Source organism: Epinephelus moara, chromosome 4, assembly GCF_006386435.1.
Source record: "Epinephelus moara isolate mb chromosome 4, YSFRI_EMoa_1.0, whole genome shotgun sequence".
NCBI classification, from domain to species: Eukaryota; Metazoa; Chordata; class Actinopteri; order Perciformes; family Serranidae; genus Epinephelus; species Epinephelus moara.
In genome coordinates, this window is record NC_065509.1 from 20,200,652 (window position 1) to 20,215,863 (window position 15,212).

At 43.7% G+C, this 15,212-nt stretch overlaps 2 protein-coding genes across 4 annotated transcripts in view; one reads left to right on the forward strand and one right to left on the reverse strand.

The window, feature by feature from the left end:
- The first annotated feature begins 141 nt into the window (after positions 1–141).
- On the forward strand, positions 142–4,583 carry LOC126388581 (mitochondrial nicotinamide adenine dinucleotide transporter SLC25A51-like). Its single transcript, XM_050041781.1, has 2 exons — positions 142–296; positions 2,684–4,583. Exon 2 carries the CDS (start codon positions 2,755–2,757, stop codon positions 3,688–3,690), a length of 936 nt encoding a protein of 311 aa, XP_049897738.1. The 5' UTR covers positions 142–296; positions 2,684–2,754; the 3' UTR covers positions 3,691–4,583.
- A 2,588-nt stretch (positions 4,584–7,171) lies between these two features.
- frmpd1b (FERM and PDZ domain containing 1b) overlaps positions 7,172–15,212 on the reverse strand; it is a 34,325-nt gene continuing 26,284 nt past the window's right edge. For 2 of the 3 annotated variants that reach the window (XM_050042390.1, XM_050042391.1), the window contains exons 14-17: positions 14,379–14,561; positions 13,851–14,052; positions 12,683–13,648; positions 7,172–12,452 (exon numbers count right to left, since the gene is read on the reverse strand). In XM_050042390.1, coding sequence (XP_049898347.1) covers positions 9,877–12,452; positions 12,683–13,648; positions 13,851–14,052; positions 14,379–14,561 — 3,927 coding nt within the window. In that variant the 3' untranslated portion in view covers positions 7,172–9,876. The remainder of the gene's footprint in view (positions 12,453–12,682; positions 13,649–13,850; positions 14,053–14,378; positions 14,562–15,212) is intronic. The other variant, XM_050042393.1, reaches the window with a different exon arrangement.

Consider the following 15,212-nt stretch of genomic DNA (forward strand, 5'->3'; position numbering starts at 1 on the left):
CGAAAAATGGTTCTTTCTAAGCTTTTCATTAAATGATGTAAACTATCTACATGTTACATCGCACAGTACAGTGAAAGAAGCTCTGTGAAATCAGTTGTATCACTAGAAATGGACTGATGCTACGGTTGTAGTCCCATCCACACACTATCAGAGTGCGCATGCGCCAATAATGCAATGCTGCGGTCACCTGCCGCTGCCTGGGCTGCAGACACGACCTACAGTTGTGGCCCGTTTCCTCTGCAGGAAACTGTACTCCACCTGTCCAGAGGCAGGACAGCGTCTGGCGTAAACAGCAGGTAAAGACCAATTTATGAGCCCTGCAGTTGTTTGAGAAACAACTACGAGACGCTTTTGGAAATTCAGTTGTTTGGTAACGAAGTCTCCAACCAACCATCAATCAACCCTTGTCCGTTTTGACTCTGATGATGCTAGCGCTTAGCATGCTAAGCTGACTTCTATTTTGGTGTGGTGTACAGCCATTATATCCGGCCCTGTTATCGCGTCCTTTCTCTAACTTAAACATAAATCTTATTGACTGTTATGAACACAGCCGAGGAGGCCATGTCACTGTTGGGCTAACTGACGTTAGCTAGTTTACCAGTTGGCAGTTGGGCGTCTAGCTAATGAGCTAAGCACGTTAGCCCGTCGATGATTTGTTGATTTTAACCAGCTATTCATACAGTAAGTAATACTGCTGTGTGTCTTCTGTGATAATGGTGCGGTTTAGTGATATTAACCCCTTATATCTGTGTCAGCCAGTTGACAGGGAGCATGTTAGGACAACAGGCATGACACGGCAACGGTTCACAGGAAGCGTTATACAGAGGGCGTGTTCGCGGAAGATTTAGTTATGGAAAAATATCGGATTACGTAATGTGGTTGCTGTTGTTCACCCAAATCCGTTGATATAGCCAAAGCATCGATATCAAAATGTGGTTGTTTTCATATTTTAATGTTATTCACAGTTAAAAAAATATATGCTCCATGCAGCATCAAAACATGACATAGCAAAATAACCCACATACAGGCGTGTAAAATAAGTCCCTCACTCTGAATGTTAAAATATTGCTTGTGAAAGGTATTATTATCGCAAGTATTATATATAATATAAATGATGAAATGTAGTTGCTGTTTAGGATTTAAAATTGTAAAAGCAGTCTTGAATGTTTGCAGACAAACAGAAGCAGTTGTTCTGCAGAGTAACTTCAGCTGTCTTTAGTAGTTACCTCTGAAATATTGTGGAGGAAACTGTGCAAAGTCTCTCAACATGGAGCTTAAATGACACCAGAGGTACAGTACATTACATAACAGGCTCTCAGAGGTCAGTAGCCATGTGGCAGCATGGTTTGTCAAAATGACCTGGAACTGTTTAACATGATTCTTTTGAGTGATATTTTGATTGGTGCACTGTGACCTCCAACGACCTCAAGGCTTTGCCACCACTATGCCTCCTCAGTCTATATTTAGACAACTCCAAGACAACATGCTTTATTTACTAAGCATGGTTAGACTCCGAATTTATGTTTTGGAAGGATCTTGTTTTCATTTTAGCAGTTTTGTTGTTGCTGTTATATATATGGCGGGGTGTGACATTATCTTCGTAAATACCTAAATAAAACCACATAAAACTTTTAATTAAAGTGTCCTATGTAGTGCTTTGTAATTTCCATTAAATGAAAAGACCTTGTGTCTTATGCCACTCATAGTTGTGCCCCCCTGCCCTGTGACTTAGCTGGCATTTATCAAATTGTATAGTTGTGTAACGACTCTTATCAGTGCCCAGTTGGTGCAGCCTTGTTGTACAAGTTGACGGCAGGTGGCTGAGGTTAAACAGTTCAATCTGTTTAAGGCAACATTTAGTGTGTCTGAGCCATTTAAACTAAACCCAGACAACTGTATCTCACAGAGAATGCTTTCACAAGATATGTTGTATCAGCACACATGTTGGCAGGTATGCAAAAGAAACTATGCTGTATTCACGTTTTATAGATTGTAGTTTTATCCATATTTGATATTTGATAGGTTAATGATTTATTTAGATTTTATTGTTTCAGTTTTATTGATGTTTATATAACATGTACACCAGCCAGCTAAAACATTAAAAGCAACGGCTGGTGAAGCGACTAACATTGATCATTTCGTTATAATGCAATGTTCTGCTGGAAAACCTTTGGTTGTGGCATTCACGTGGGTGCCACTTGATTCGCACCACCCACCCAGACACCGTTGCAGACCAAGTATACTCCCTCATGGCACCAGCACTCCCTGATGGTATCGGCCCCCCAGCAGGACAATGTGCCAAGCCACACCATTAAAAACTGCTCAGTAGTAGCCCAAGAATCATGATGAGATGGTTTTAATATTTTAGCTGACCTGTGTATACTTTTTATAGTGATCTTCCAGCCAAGTGATTGTCAGTGATGTTTGCCAAAAATATGTTCATGTACAAAAACAGCGAGGGGAATATATTATATCTTTTTTATTTACTTTCAACCATTACTATATCGTTATGATGGTGCCCTACTTGATTCCCATTTGTTCTTAACTGAAATATAGGTTTGTGTGTGTATGTGTATGTGTATGGGAGTTTCTATCAAATTAAGGCAAAAAAAAAAAGCCATATAAACAAATTTTACAAGATATAAAGATTAATAGGCATATCTGATATCTCTCTCTCTCACAGGGTATATACTTTCAAAGAGTGCAGTGCTGATGTGATGCTGGAGGAACAGGCTGTGGAGCACTGAGCTTCCCATGGCTGTTAGCACCATGGACTCCGAGTCAGCCCGGACACCTCAGCCTCAGGCTGCCCTGACTAAAGGAGGCCACACCCTGCTGCCTGCTGGATATCTGAGTGCCAGGCTGGGCACTCAAAGGAAGCACTATGTCTGCGGCTCCATTGCAGCTTTTACAAACATATTGGTGACTTTCCCCATCCAGAAGGTGCTGTTCCGCCAGCAGCTGCATGGTGTGTTGGCCACTGAGGCGGTGCGGCAGCTCCAGAGAGATGGGCTGAGGAATCTTTACCGGGGCCTGCTGCCCCCACTACTCCAGAAGAGCACTACAGTGGCCATCATGTTTGGCCTGTATGAGGACTTCTCCAGAGTCTTACTAGACCGGGCCGGTGGCAGCGGCATACCAGAGCTGTTCACTCGAAGCTTTGCCGCAGCATTGGCAGGAACCACAGAGGCCATCCTGACGCCATTTGAGCGCGTGCAGACTCTCCTACAAGACCATCGGCACCACGGGCGCTTCAACAACACAGGCCACACCTTCCGGACACTTCTGACTGAGTATGGTGTCAGGGAGTGTTACCGTGGTCTGGTGCCCATACTTCTCCGTAACGGCCCTAGCAATGTGCTCTTCTTTGGGCTCCGCGGGCCCATTAAGGAGCTGCTCCCAGAAGTCAGTAGCCGGGCAGGTCACATGGTTATTGATTTCGTGTGTGGAGGATTGCTGGGGGCAGCCCTTGGCATCATGTTCTATCCATTAAACGTGGTCAAGGCACGGGCTCAGTCTCAGGTCGGTGGACCCTTCCAGCCCTGCAGGAAAGTGCTGCTAACAGTGTGGAGAGAGAGAGGTGGCAGTGTGGTGATGCTCTTCAGAGGGGCCCACCTCAACTACCACCGTTCACTCCTCTCCTGGGGGATCATCAATGCCACCTATGAACTTCTGCTAAAGCTGTTGTAAGAGGGTGGAGGTGACGGAATAGAGCTGTAGAGGGGACAAGAAAGCAGTTAAAGGGAAAAAGCTGTATGGTGTGATGGAACCAGTTTGTTGAGAAGAAAGGATGTCATAAAGCTGATGTACTTGTTGTCTGGCACTATTTTGGGGACACTGAAGTTTCCATGACTGAAAGACAGCAATGAAGTTGCACTTCTGACAGGGGCCAACAGTCAGTGTGAGATAACCCACCTGCCATGACTATTAACTGTTGTTAAAGTATTAAAAAACAAGACACTCGCTTTAGCCTATACAAAACTCGTGCCAGGGTCCAATTGAAATGCCCTTGTTTGCTCTCTGTGCAAAAAAATGTTGATGGAGCAAACTGAACTCCAGCGTTTTGTTTTTTTTCCCCTCACAGTTTCAAGCAAAGGCTATGTGACTGGATTCTTCATATGTGCTGTGTGCTGTGGTGTTTTGTAGACAACATCTGTCTGTTTGTTTGACCAAGAGCTTTTCCTCTGTGAGGCTGTATTCTGCCACTTAACTGAAACACTTTTGTACTTTTGACCAGTGAAATTTCCCAACATCTATTGTCAATGAGAGTTTAATAAATTGAGTGTTGGTCATTTTACTTCTCTTTCTGCTCCATCTCCAGCTATTCGGCCGACATATTTATGAGATCAGAAGTTCTATTGTTGAAATGATATCTGTGATTTATATATATGTTCTTGGAAAGACACACACAGGCTATTTTAAACAGCTTCTCCTTTCACACATGACTCATCTTTGCCGAATGGGACTTAAATGTTTTGTCAAACACTGTCTTGGATTGTTTTATGAAGAGCTACTGGCATGTGTTAGGCCTATTTGAGTTTTGAGAAGTGCCCATTTGTCAGTAAAATATACAGTTACACCCAGATCTTGTCTTGTTTTTATAATATATTGGAAGGAAGAAATGTTAAACATCTGGTGCAACAAATAATCCCACCGGGAATGATTGCCCTTTTGTTTGAGATTGAAATTTTTAACGCAACCTTTTGCAGATTCAGAAAAAGACTTTTGATATTTATTTGAGTATGCACCATTGCTGCATTTGTTTATTTCTGGGCTACTGATTGTCTGTTGACTATAAAACTAAGTGCTCTCAGTGGTTTTCTTTTTGTGAACTTAAGTTGTTTTATACATGTATTTCCCTCCCTCTACTCGCTGTTTTTATATCTTCTCTCACGCCTGCCCTCCTCTCTGTCTGTAACATCTGTTGACATAATGGGCTCAGATTTCGAGCTTGAGTAGACACTGTCACCACGCAGCAGCTCTCGCTGGGTACGACAGCCCGAAGAGGAAAGGCATGCTGCTTGGACACTGAGAGAGAGACTGAACAGTAATGGTGCTGAGAGAAGACAGGGGCAGAGGGTAATGTTCAGTGGCACAAAAAGCTCAAGCTGCCATGTAAATGGATCACTTGGCCTATTTCTCCAGTTCTTTTCATCATGACCGTCCACAGTGGGCTGTTTCCTGGGTGTCTTTTCAGAATTTTTCTTAGGACTTTCCTTTGAAAGTAATACTTTAAATTGATGAGGTTTTTCCAAAGTGGGACTCCCTCACTTATATTAAATTATGCTGTTTATAATTGCCACTTTTCCTGAAGCACAAGTCACCAAATCACTATGAAATGTCAAATTAATAATTGCAACCGAATGAAATGTTTAAAATCAATCCATTAAAAATGTTGACAGTGAATAAATCTGTTATGTGGGTATTTAATGGGATAAATGTCACATTTTCTCAAAAAAAAAAACCCCTCCATTCACAAAAACTACAACAAATGATGTTTTACTTATGCAACAGCGGCACCAGTACATAATGAACTGAATTGCTTCTTTGTGTCTTATCACCACAGTGCCAGTCCTCCCTTTGACTTATACTTTATGCACCGTATTCCCTCCTTTATAATCAATCAAACGGCATCATCGTTAAAATGATTCATTGCAGTTAAGCTGAAAAGACCTCACACTGGATCACAATGAAGAATGGAGCAAACACTCAGTAGCTTCACACCTCTATCCGCTGTTTCTGCTACGTATTCGATCAAAGAAATGGCTCTCACAGCAGCTCTACACTCTCAGACCATGTTTCTTTCTGGGGTTTTTTACGTGTGTACAACTCTAGATTACTGTGTCAAGAAGTCAGACTGCAGATAATGATCAGATTAAGGGCAATCTGACATGAGGACTTTGGATCAAGGAGGGTTGAGCTGCTGTGGCTACAAAGCCTCTCTGCTCCCTCACTGTTTCCTTTCACCCCAACAAATGTCTGTCTGACTATTAGCTTGGGTGAAAGCTTAAATTTTTACAGTCAAAAATGCATTATTTAAGAATATATTTTAATAATAGGAATGGAAATGTTGCTCTCTAAATCAGATGGCTCTCTGTGAATAATTTAGAGACATTCCCAGCACCAAAATAGAGGAAGGGGACCCTAGTGCTACGTGCATAGATAAACGCTGCCTTCGTGGAAGTATAACCACTCAATGCTGGGAAGAAAATCCCACAGTAATCCTCATTAACAGTATTAGTAGTGCAGTAATGGCACAAATAAGCTATTTATACTGCCGTTCATTCTCTCTGCTGTCTGGTAAACATTCAATGTGAGGCCAGGATGTTAAATTTAATGTCTTCTTACTTGATTCATATGCTCAATATTTAGGGAGGGAGCTTACATGAATTGGAAGGTGGTACATGGAGGATCACAATCGGCTACCTCACCCTCTAAAATCATTAATATAGGTACCTCTTAAGGGTGCATTTTGTCCCCCATCTTATACGCTCTATACACCAATGAATGCTTCAGCTGGTAGTTACTTTAAATATGCAGATGACACAGCATCTGTTCAGATACTTTCCTTGAGATGGTCATAGATGTTAGGAGGGAATAAACAACAGTCCCCTCCTCAAAGACTAATGGGGAAGTTGTTGAGCAGGTCTCAATTTACAAATACCTTGGAGTTGAAACTGATGACCAACTAAGTTTCAAGGAATGCACAGGGATTAGGTCAAAGAAACTACAACAGAAGCTGTTCTTTCACAGGAAATTGAATAACTACAGAGTGGAGCCGTATCCTCCAGATGTTCGACAAGTCTTTCTCTGGAGCAGTCATGTCCAAAGTCCAGCCGGGGGCTAATTGTGGCCCGCAGACTGATAATAAACAGCCTTCAGCTTGTCTTTCAGAATACTACTCTATGATTAACAGAATATTGGTTAACCTTTTGAAACCTGAGCAAATTGGCTTGACTTGTCTCTGAAAGACATCACAGCATTTGGCTCAAGGGTCAAAGCTTTAAATACCTGAGAAAGGTGGGTGAAAGCAGCACAAGAAAAGTGATGTCTCTCCAGGTTTCAAATGGTTAATCAAGCAACTTTGTATTTTTATTTATTTATTTAATAACTTTGCATTTTTTTTGGAACACCTCATGATGGCAGTGCTATCTTTGCAGACACGCACCAAGTAGGAACTAGACAGGTGGAACTAATGTGTTTTCATAGACGGTACATCTATGGTAAACAAGCAAACAAACACCAGATATTTCCTGCTAGACTGCAGACATGGCCACAGCAAAGAAGTCAGAGTGAGGGCTGCTGCTTTTAAGGAGCAGTGGAAAGTTTTTCACTTGTAGATGAAACAATTGTATTTGTGCCATATATATGTGATTTTTGTTTTCTTAATAACCCATATCATGCGACAAGCAACTGGTGATGGGATGGTCAAGACAGTGGGTAGGATCATTGGGGTCAATCAGGTGTCTGCAACACAGCTGTACAATATCATTATTCTCAGAATGGCTGATCAGATCCTCAGCGATCTTACCCATCTTCTCTATCTGATATTCCAGAGGAGTAGCAGGTCAAAGAGCAGACTCCTGCAGCAGAAAATTAGAACAAGGTACAGCAAAACATTCCTGTCTACAGCAACTGGAGTACTAAATGAAGGACAGATGTGCACTTATACTCCTAAGTGTTTTGGTGTATGATGTACTTTATGTTTTTAAACGTGTATGACCACATGAATTTCCCCTTGTGGGATAACAAAGTTTGCCTGACCTGACGTGAAATTAGCTGACAACTGGTTCACAGACACAACCCAAACAACCAGACGTTCACGATCGTTAAGGTCAATGTGTAATTTATTCCCAAACAATACATTTCTTGGTACATCGACTTCATTTTACGTGGGTACGGAAAAGTGACTGCTCATGTAGAAACACAATGTCCTCTTTGAAAATGAAATGTTTTACCATACAGAAACAAAACAAGTAGGTGACAGGCACTCTTCACGCTTTGGGCCTGCTTGATGAAGTACTAGAGATGCTCCTGAGACATACGGTATGTCTTGATGTTACGATGGACACTGCTACTGGACATTACCTCCATGGCAACTGGAAGCTCTGAAATCTCACACATGAGAACTGCCTTTTTATTTTTTACGCACAGCCACCTCGACAAAATGTCACTCACTCATCTGTTTGGAAGATTAAATATACTACCTGTCTCCTCGCCAGCTGTCTCGAAACCCTTAAGCAGTCTTTACTTCGGTTAATCCCCTTATCATATTTGTATAAGCAACTGCTGGCTTGATTACCCTCTTGTTCTCGTAGGTGGCTCAAGTAAATTCCCCCGATCGGATGGCTCATCAGATGAGTTGACATCATGTGTTATGGACGAGCTATTTAGTGAACACTGTACATCAGCAAACTGATCGAGCAATGTATTCCTTTTACTGACAATTCACAGACATCAGTATAGACAGGAGTCTTTATATTGACAAATGCTAATGCCATGCAACTTTGCACAATGTTGCAATCCACAATGCAGTAAGTTTTCCCAAAACAAGACAAAAAGCCAACATTCCAAACAAAGAAAGCACCCATTATATTCAGACAAACATAATGCAGCTATTGTTGTTTTTCATGTTAGCACAAAAAAACAAAACAAGGATACAGTATGTGGGGGGTGAGGAGTTTATGTTTGCATAGCCATAAACTAAGGTAGAGACAGAAAAGGACACAAAGATATAAATGTATATCTACAGTTTTGACCCCAGCATACAGCAGTCAGTCCATCTGTCCGTCAGTATGTTATTAATAAGGTGGTGCGCCCAAAGAGGAAACCGTAGTGGGGAACAGTTGTGGCTCAGTGTTTTAAGACTTTGGATCTTTGCTACATCTGGACATAGTTTAACAGTCACCCTTGTGCCTAGTCAAAAACTTTTTTTCAACTACATAAATAAGGTCCCCTGTTTTGCTTCCTGGGCCTCATCCACACATTCCCAGAAAATATATATGTAATGTCCTTTGGATGAAAACTAGATTAATGTTATAATACTGCATACGTTTGGGTAATGGGAGTATTTCCAAGAGGCATTCACTCAGAGTCAGTCAGGACAAGGGAAAGGGTAGAAAAAACATTTTACACAAGGGTATGTGTCTCATAAAAAGGTGCAATCTGTAACAGTCAAAAGTGCTCTCCCTGCTTTGTAATGGTATTGTTTCATATCCCATTAACATGTGGCTGTAATTTTGAAAAACTAAATCCTTAAAAAGGTGCACATATAAAACAAATCAGTTAATAACTGTATTTTGCAAGTGTGATAAAGTCTGTATTCTGTCAGTAAAACGTACTGTTATACTAAACTTGAAAAATGACACTTTACAGATTACACCTTGTCGAGTGGAGAAACCTTTAAAGCAGCAATAGATAACATAATACTGTCTCAAAGAGAAGGAAAAATAAAAATTCCAGTGACATCCATAGTTGTTTTTTTTCACCAGAGACCTGCACGTCACAGACCATGGTGCAAATATTGTAAAAATAAATACATAAATACATACATGGGTAATCCATCCTTACATACATACACATATTGTATCATAAAATAAGAGAAATATAAGATAATTATAAAATTCGTATGTACAAATGCATAGTCCATATGCGTCCAAGAAGAGGCCAAGCAATGAAGTTTCCTCTCTTCGTTCAGGGTTTTGTTTATGTGTTTTCCATGTGGGTATGTGTACTGTGGGTTAGAGTCTGTGTGCTGTGGTGTGCATGGCACTTACTGTACAAGAACACAGGGGTTACACACCAGATCACTCTGTGCTGTTTCCTCTTGTCTCACTTCTACAGTCAGTGGGTTATTAGTGGGTAAAAGTTCACAGGTCAAAAGTTGAGAGGTACGTGACCAGGCGTGTTCACGGTGTCTGACGTGCGTGTCCGGAAGAGCTGTGTGAGTGCGAATACGGACGAGATGAGGACAGTACAGCGTTTGGCAAGTAGCCTCACTCCATCGCTCTCCCCCTGACCCTGTCCAGACCCAGTGAGGCCCACACTCTTACCCCCAACCCCGGCACCAGTTCCAGCTGTCTCAACAGCTAAAACAAACTCTCGGTACAGACCTACTATCTCCTTTAGCTTGTCCATGGCCTCCTGGCTGTCATCGTCCTCATCCCCGAGGACTGGACTTGCATTATGGCAGATGTCACAACCAGGGCAGGGGTTTGTTCGCAGGCAGGCTGCTGACAACTGAACCAGGGCACTGAAGCTGTTAGATAAAGAGCGTAGGGCTTCATCAGGAGCCCAGCCTACACGTGTGGCCCGTTGACACCCAGATGCCAAACGTCGAGCCTCTGCCTGGAGAAGGCTCCTCTCGGCCTCTGTCATGGCAGCGGTGCTTGTCCCAGTGCAATTTGGGTCCGGTGCTGGGGTATTACTGACTTCAGTTCCATTGTGATTCAGGTCAGGCCCTCCTTTAATGCCTGTGATATCCTGCTTTGAGTCTTGACATGATGTTTGTTGGGATTGTTCAAGTGCCCCCCTTTCTAATACCAGCAGAAGTTGGTCTATATCTTGACGTAGGGAGGCAAAACCTCCCTTCAGTCCACCATAATTCTTATTAGTAAGTGAACGAAGAGGACCACCAAATGAGTTTGTAGGAGAAACCGGACGGGAAACTAGGGGACTAAGTTCAGATGAGGCAGTGGAGAAAGTGGAGAGTGGGCGGGGGTTATCCCTCAGCAGTGACAGAATATTGGGCTTTGGAGAAGGTGTGGTAGGAGAAGAGACAGGTGCGGGTCGGGCAGGTTTGGGGCGTGTGCGGCGGGAGAACTCATAAATGGTGAGCTCTTCATCGAAGCTTATACCATCCTCAGTGTCACCACTGAAACAGTTAGCGTAAACGGTCCGACAGCCACAAGCTTCCCGGTGCTGCTGGGGAGGAGTAGTGTCAGCAAGTGAGGACGTCGGTGAGTCACCTCCAATTTGCATGCTGGACACACCTCCCAACCCCACTGCTGAATGGGGCCGTGACTGAGGCTGCTCTGATGAAACATTTCCACTGTGTGCACTATTCTCTTTAAAATTCAGATTAGGGTGGGAGCCGTTGGTCCCACTGCCCTTTTTCATGTGTGAGGTCACATCCTGTGCCTCTTTAATGGTGGCTATGACAACCTCAGCTCCATCCTCTAAAATGTCCCCTTTCCCTCCTGGTTTTGAGGTAACAGTCTCTTTTTCCTTGACAGGCGTCTTGTTTAAGTCTGATAAACCACTCGCTACAGACAAACCAGAGCCGAATCCAGAAGTGTCTCCATTGATGGAGCTAGTGGAGGGGTAGTCAAGAGTTCCTAAAATCTCCTGGGAACGGGTCATGTACCAAGGCAGCGCCTGGATCTTCCCTCTCAGGGCAGAAGCCGGCAGTCTGCCTCCCAGGCTGGAGGAGCTGGTCCTCAGGTCTGATCCTGATCCAGATCTTCCAGGCTCTCTGATTTCGAGGCCCCCAACACCTTTGGAGGTGGTTGATGTGAGGGAGGTTGTAAGGGTGAGAGGTGCATCTGTATTTTTGGGTGACAGGCTTTCATGACTCAGAGAAACCCTCCGGACGCTGCCATTACGGCTGCTCCAAGGGTGGATTCCATTTGGTGGACTGACGCTGTCCTTAAATATCCCTTTGCTTGGATCAGTTGGGGTGACAGGAGAGCTAGCAGGTAGTGACAATGGGTGGAAGGTGCTTGGAGAAGTGGGTTTGGGGGGCACTGGAGGGGGAATGGCTAGCTTTGTACCTGAATTAGAGCGAGGGATAGGGGGTAGGTTTGGTGGCTTTTTTGCGGATAGGGCAGTCCCATTGTTTTTCTCCTCAACTTTAGGAGTTTCCTTTTCATCAGGAATAGATGCTTTGTCACTGGAAACAACATGTGTGGTATTCTCATGTGTCAGAGCTTTCTTCTTTTTGGGGCTGTTTTCTTGCGTTTTTGTCTTTTCCTCAGTTTGTGGTGTTGTAATAGGTAGTGGCTGCTTGCTGTACCGTACCGCTGTGATCAGGGGTGATGACAGAGGCAGTCCACCTGACCCTGATGTGACAGATTTGAACTCCATGGTGTCTGGCTCCATTTCCAGAAGTTCAGAGGACAGACGTCCAGAGGCATCCCCATTGCAGTGGGCATACGATCTCCCATGCTGAGGGGATTTGGGAGGAATGATCTGAGGTTTGGGAGGCAGCTGGGGCTTAGGTGCCAATGGTGGTTTGACCTTAACTTCAGGTTTTTGAGATGGCTTTGGTGGACTTGGCTGTTGGTTGGGAAGTTGATTTGTGGGGCCTTTAAGTGTCTCCACTTCCGTCTTGACTTTAGAGGATTTGGCTTTATTGGCAAGGGGGGAGGATGGCTCTTTCCCCGAGACAGCTGAAGGACCACTCCAGCTTCCACTCAGCCGATTAGCATTCCGTCGGTCAGCCAGCTCAGCGTCTGTGAGAGAGAGAGAGAGACAAATCAAAATGAAAGTACAGAAGGAGAAAGGCATCAGTGGATTTATTAACAAATCTTTCCCTCACCTCTTTTAATCACATTAATGTCTCAGTGTTGTCACATGTTGCCATTACATAAAAATCTCAAACATACTACCATAAACAAAAGACCTCTACAAAAATATGACAAGGACAAATTGCAAAGTCATAACAAACATGCTGTAAACAAACCTGATAGATCGGGAACAGGAGGAGTAAATCTCTCCTGTGCATCAAAAAACTCATCTTCAGACTCTGAGGCAGTTTCTTTGACCAAAAGAGCTGGTTTCGGATTGGGAGAAGGTGTCAGGAATAGACTCTCTTCATCCTTAGAGAGGCGCTGCTCAGCCTTTCCTGCTTTGCTGATAGGCATTGAACTCGTCCTTAATGGGACTTTGGGAGGGATCTTTTTCTTTCTTTTAATGGGTGATCTTTGAAAGGGTATGCTGTCAATCATTCTCAAATCTCTTGAACTAGGGATCTTAGAAATGCGTCTAAGTCCCTCCACTTGCCGCTCCTCCTCCTCATCATCATCATCATCATTGTCATCATCGCTGGTAGCCTCAGGCGGGCTAGGCAGGAAATCAGCCTTGGAGAGCTCAGCAAAGCAAAGGCAAGAGTTGTCATTGCCACGGTAATTGAGGTTTGTGGGTCGCAGGGGCCCTTGATGGCGTTTTGGCTCCAAGAGGTAGGGGTGGTGAACGTCCAGGCTTGGTAGATCCTCGCTGGTGCGTGGTCCACGGATTGCATCCAGACGAGTTGGGGCTTTGGCAGCGGCACTGCTCTCCTCCAGGGCAGCACTCAAGGAGCCACTGGACAAGCTGGAGAAGCTGCTGGTGACCCGTGGGTCAGTGTGGTACCAGGTGGTCTCCAGGTTCATTTCTTCATCCATAACACTAAATTTACGCAGACCACTTCCTGTTGCTCCTCTTTCTTCTTCACCCTCATTTTCCTTACCTTCTGTTGTCACTATTATCTTCACTTCCTGTTTGCCTTTGTGCTCCTCCCTCTCTATTCTCTCCTCCTCTCTCCTCTTCCCTTCCTCCTCTCTCCTCCTTTCTTCCCAGTCCTGACTTGCTGGGTCCGGCCGTTGAGAATCCATTGGGTCATCCTCATCTGTTGAGTCATCTGAGTCACTACAGCAGCGGGACACATAACCTAATAATACCACAAGCAACAAACAAGCATTGTAAACCAATATGTTAGTAAACTCGTAGAGCAGAATATGTTTTAAAATATGATGATATTTCTTGAGTGGTTTTTCTAACGGTACCCGTACTGGCTGGTCACATATGTGAAATATCTATCAAATGGCCAAAGCCAGAAAGCTAATGTTTTAAGTTAAACAGTTTTTGCTCACTTGATAGGGATTCATAGCACACGCCCTCTATTACGGCGAACTTCCCACACACACCTTCTTCAGCAGGAATCCGGTGCACCCTCACTTTTGGGCGCCCCAGACGGAAGACATTGACACTGGGATCCACTAGAAGTTTGCAGTAGCCTCCCAGCAGACACCCTAAGTCTTTGGCTGCCAGAGAGTCCATCAGTAAGGCAAATGGCTGTAAGGGGGAGGGCATTGCAGAAGATAAGGTAAAGTGATTAAAGCCAAAGGGGAAGGGAGAAAAGGCAATGGAGGGGGAGAAAGAGGGACAGAGAGTCACCTTTGAGTTCAGTGAATTAGCTTTATATAGCTACCACACACCCCCTTAGGCTGCGTACTGTTTGTGTATTGGAGGAGAAATGCTTGACCTACATTTACTCTAGCGTGAGCTTCAGCGTGAATATGGTGAAGTGAGTGAATATCCATTTTTTTGTTTCTGTGTCAGTGTATGAGGGCCTACATGTTTATGAATAATAAAGTGAAGTACCTCGATGTCTGCCCTACCTTCATGTCGTGCAGTGAGATGCGCAGTAGGCTGACTTTGTCCGACTCAGAGAGCAGCTCCACTCGGCTGATGCTGCTGAACTCCACCAGTGTAGAGATCACATTGAGCTTGTGGTTGATGACCTGACTCATCCCATACTTGGCTCCCACCAGCAGGCTGACCAGTACCTCCCTGTCCTGAAGCTGAGTTTGGTTGAGAGTAAGTAAAGGTATGTAATGACAACAAAATGAGCAGAAAAGAGGAGGAAGAGATGGAATAAGGAGGAAAGGCGAGAGGCGCAAATGTGTTCTGAGAGGAAAGATACGTTCCAGTAGTCAGAATAAATTATTGGCATTGTACGTTTCTGCAAATCAGAGATAAGTTCCATTTTTACATTTCACACCTATAGCAGTTCAGATTATATGTATATGAGCTGAGTTTCTCAACAAGAGTAGTGGGGGATGGTGGACAGCTGCCAAGCCATAGACAGCAGCAGACCACTGTTCGAGACCATAAGAAGCAGGCATTTTATAACTTGAGTTGGGCTGTGGTCAATGTATCCTCATACAACGGTTGGTATAATATCTAGACTGTTAATACCCCTCTAATGGCATCATCACGGTATGCACTTAGGGCAAAGTTACATAGGTTGGATTTAGGTAAGTTAAGTCATTTAGGTTAAGCACGTAAAGTTTTGTAGGATGGATTTAGAAAAAGAAACGTGGTTGGGCGTCATTATGTTACGCACTTAATGTAAAGTTATGTAATTCACATAAAGTTACATCGTTTGAGTTTAGGGAAATAACGTTACATTGGTTAGGTTTAGGAAAAGAAATATAGTGAGAGTGTACCTT

What these genes read in the sequence shown, in the direction of transcription:
- LOC126388581 (XM_050041781.1), top strand. Translation starts at nt 2,755, where the DNA reads ATGGCTGTTAGCACCATGGACTCCGAGTCAGCCCGGACACCTCAGCCT.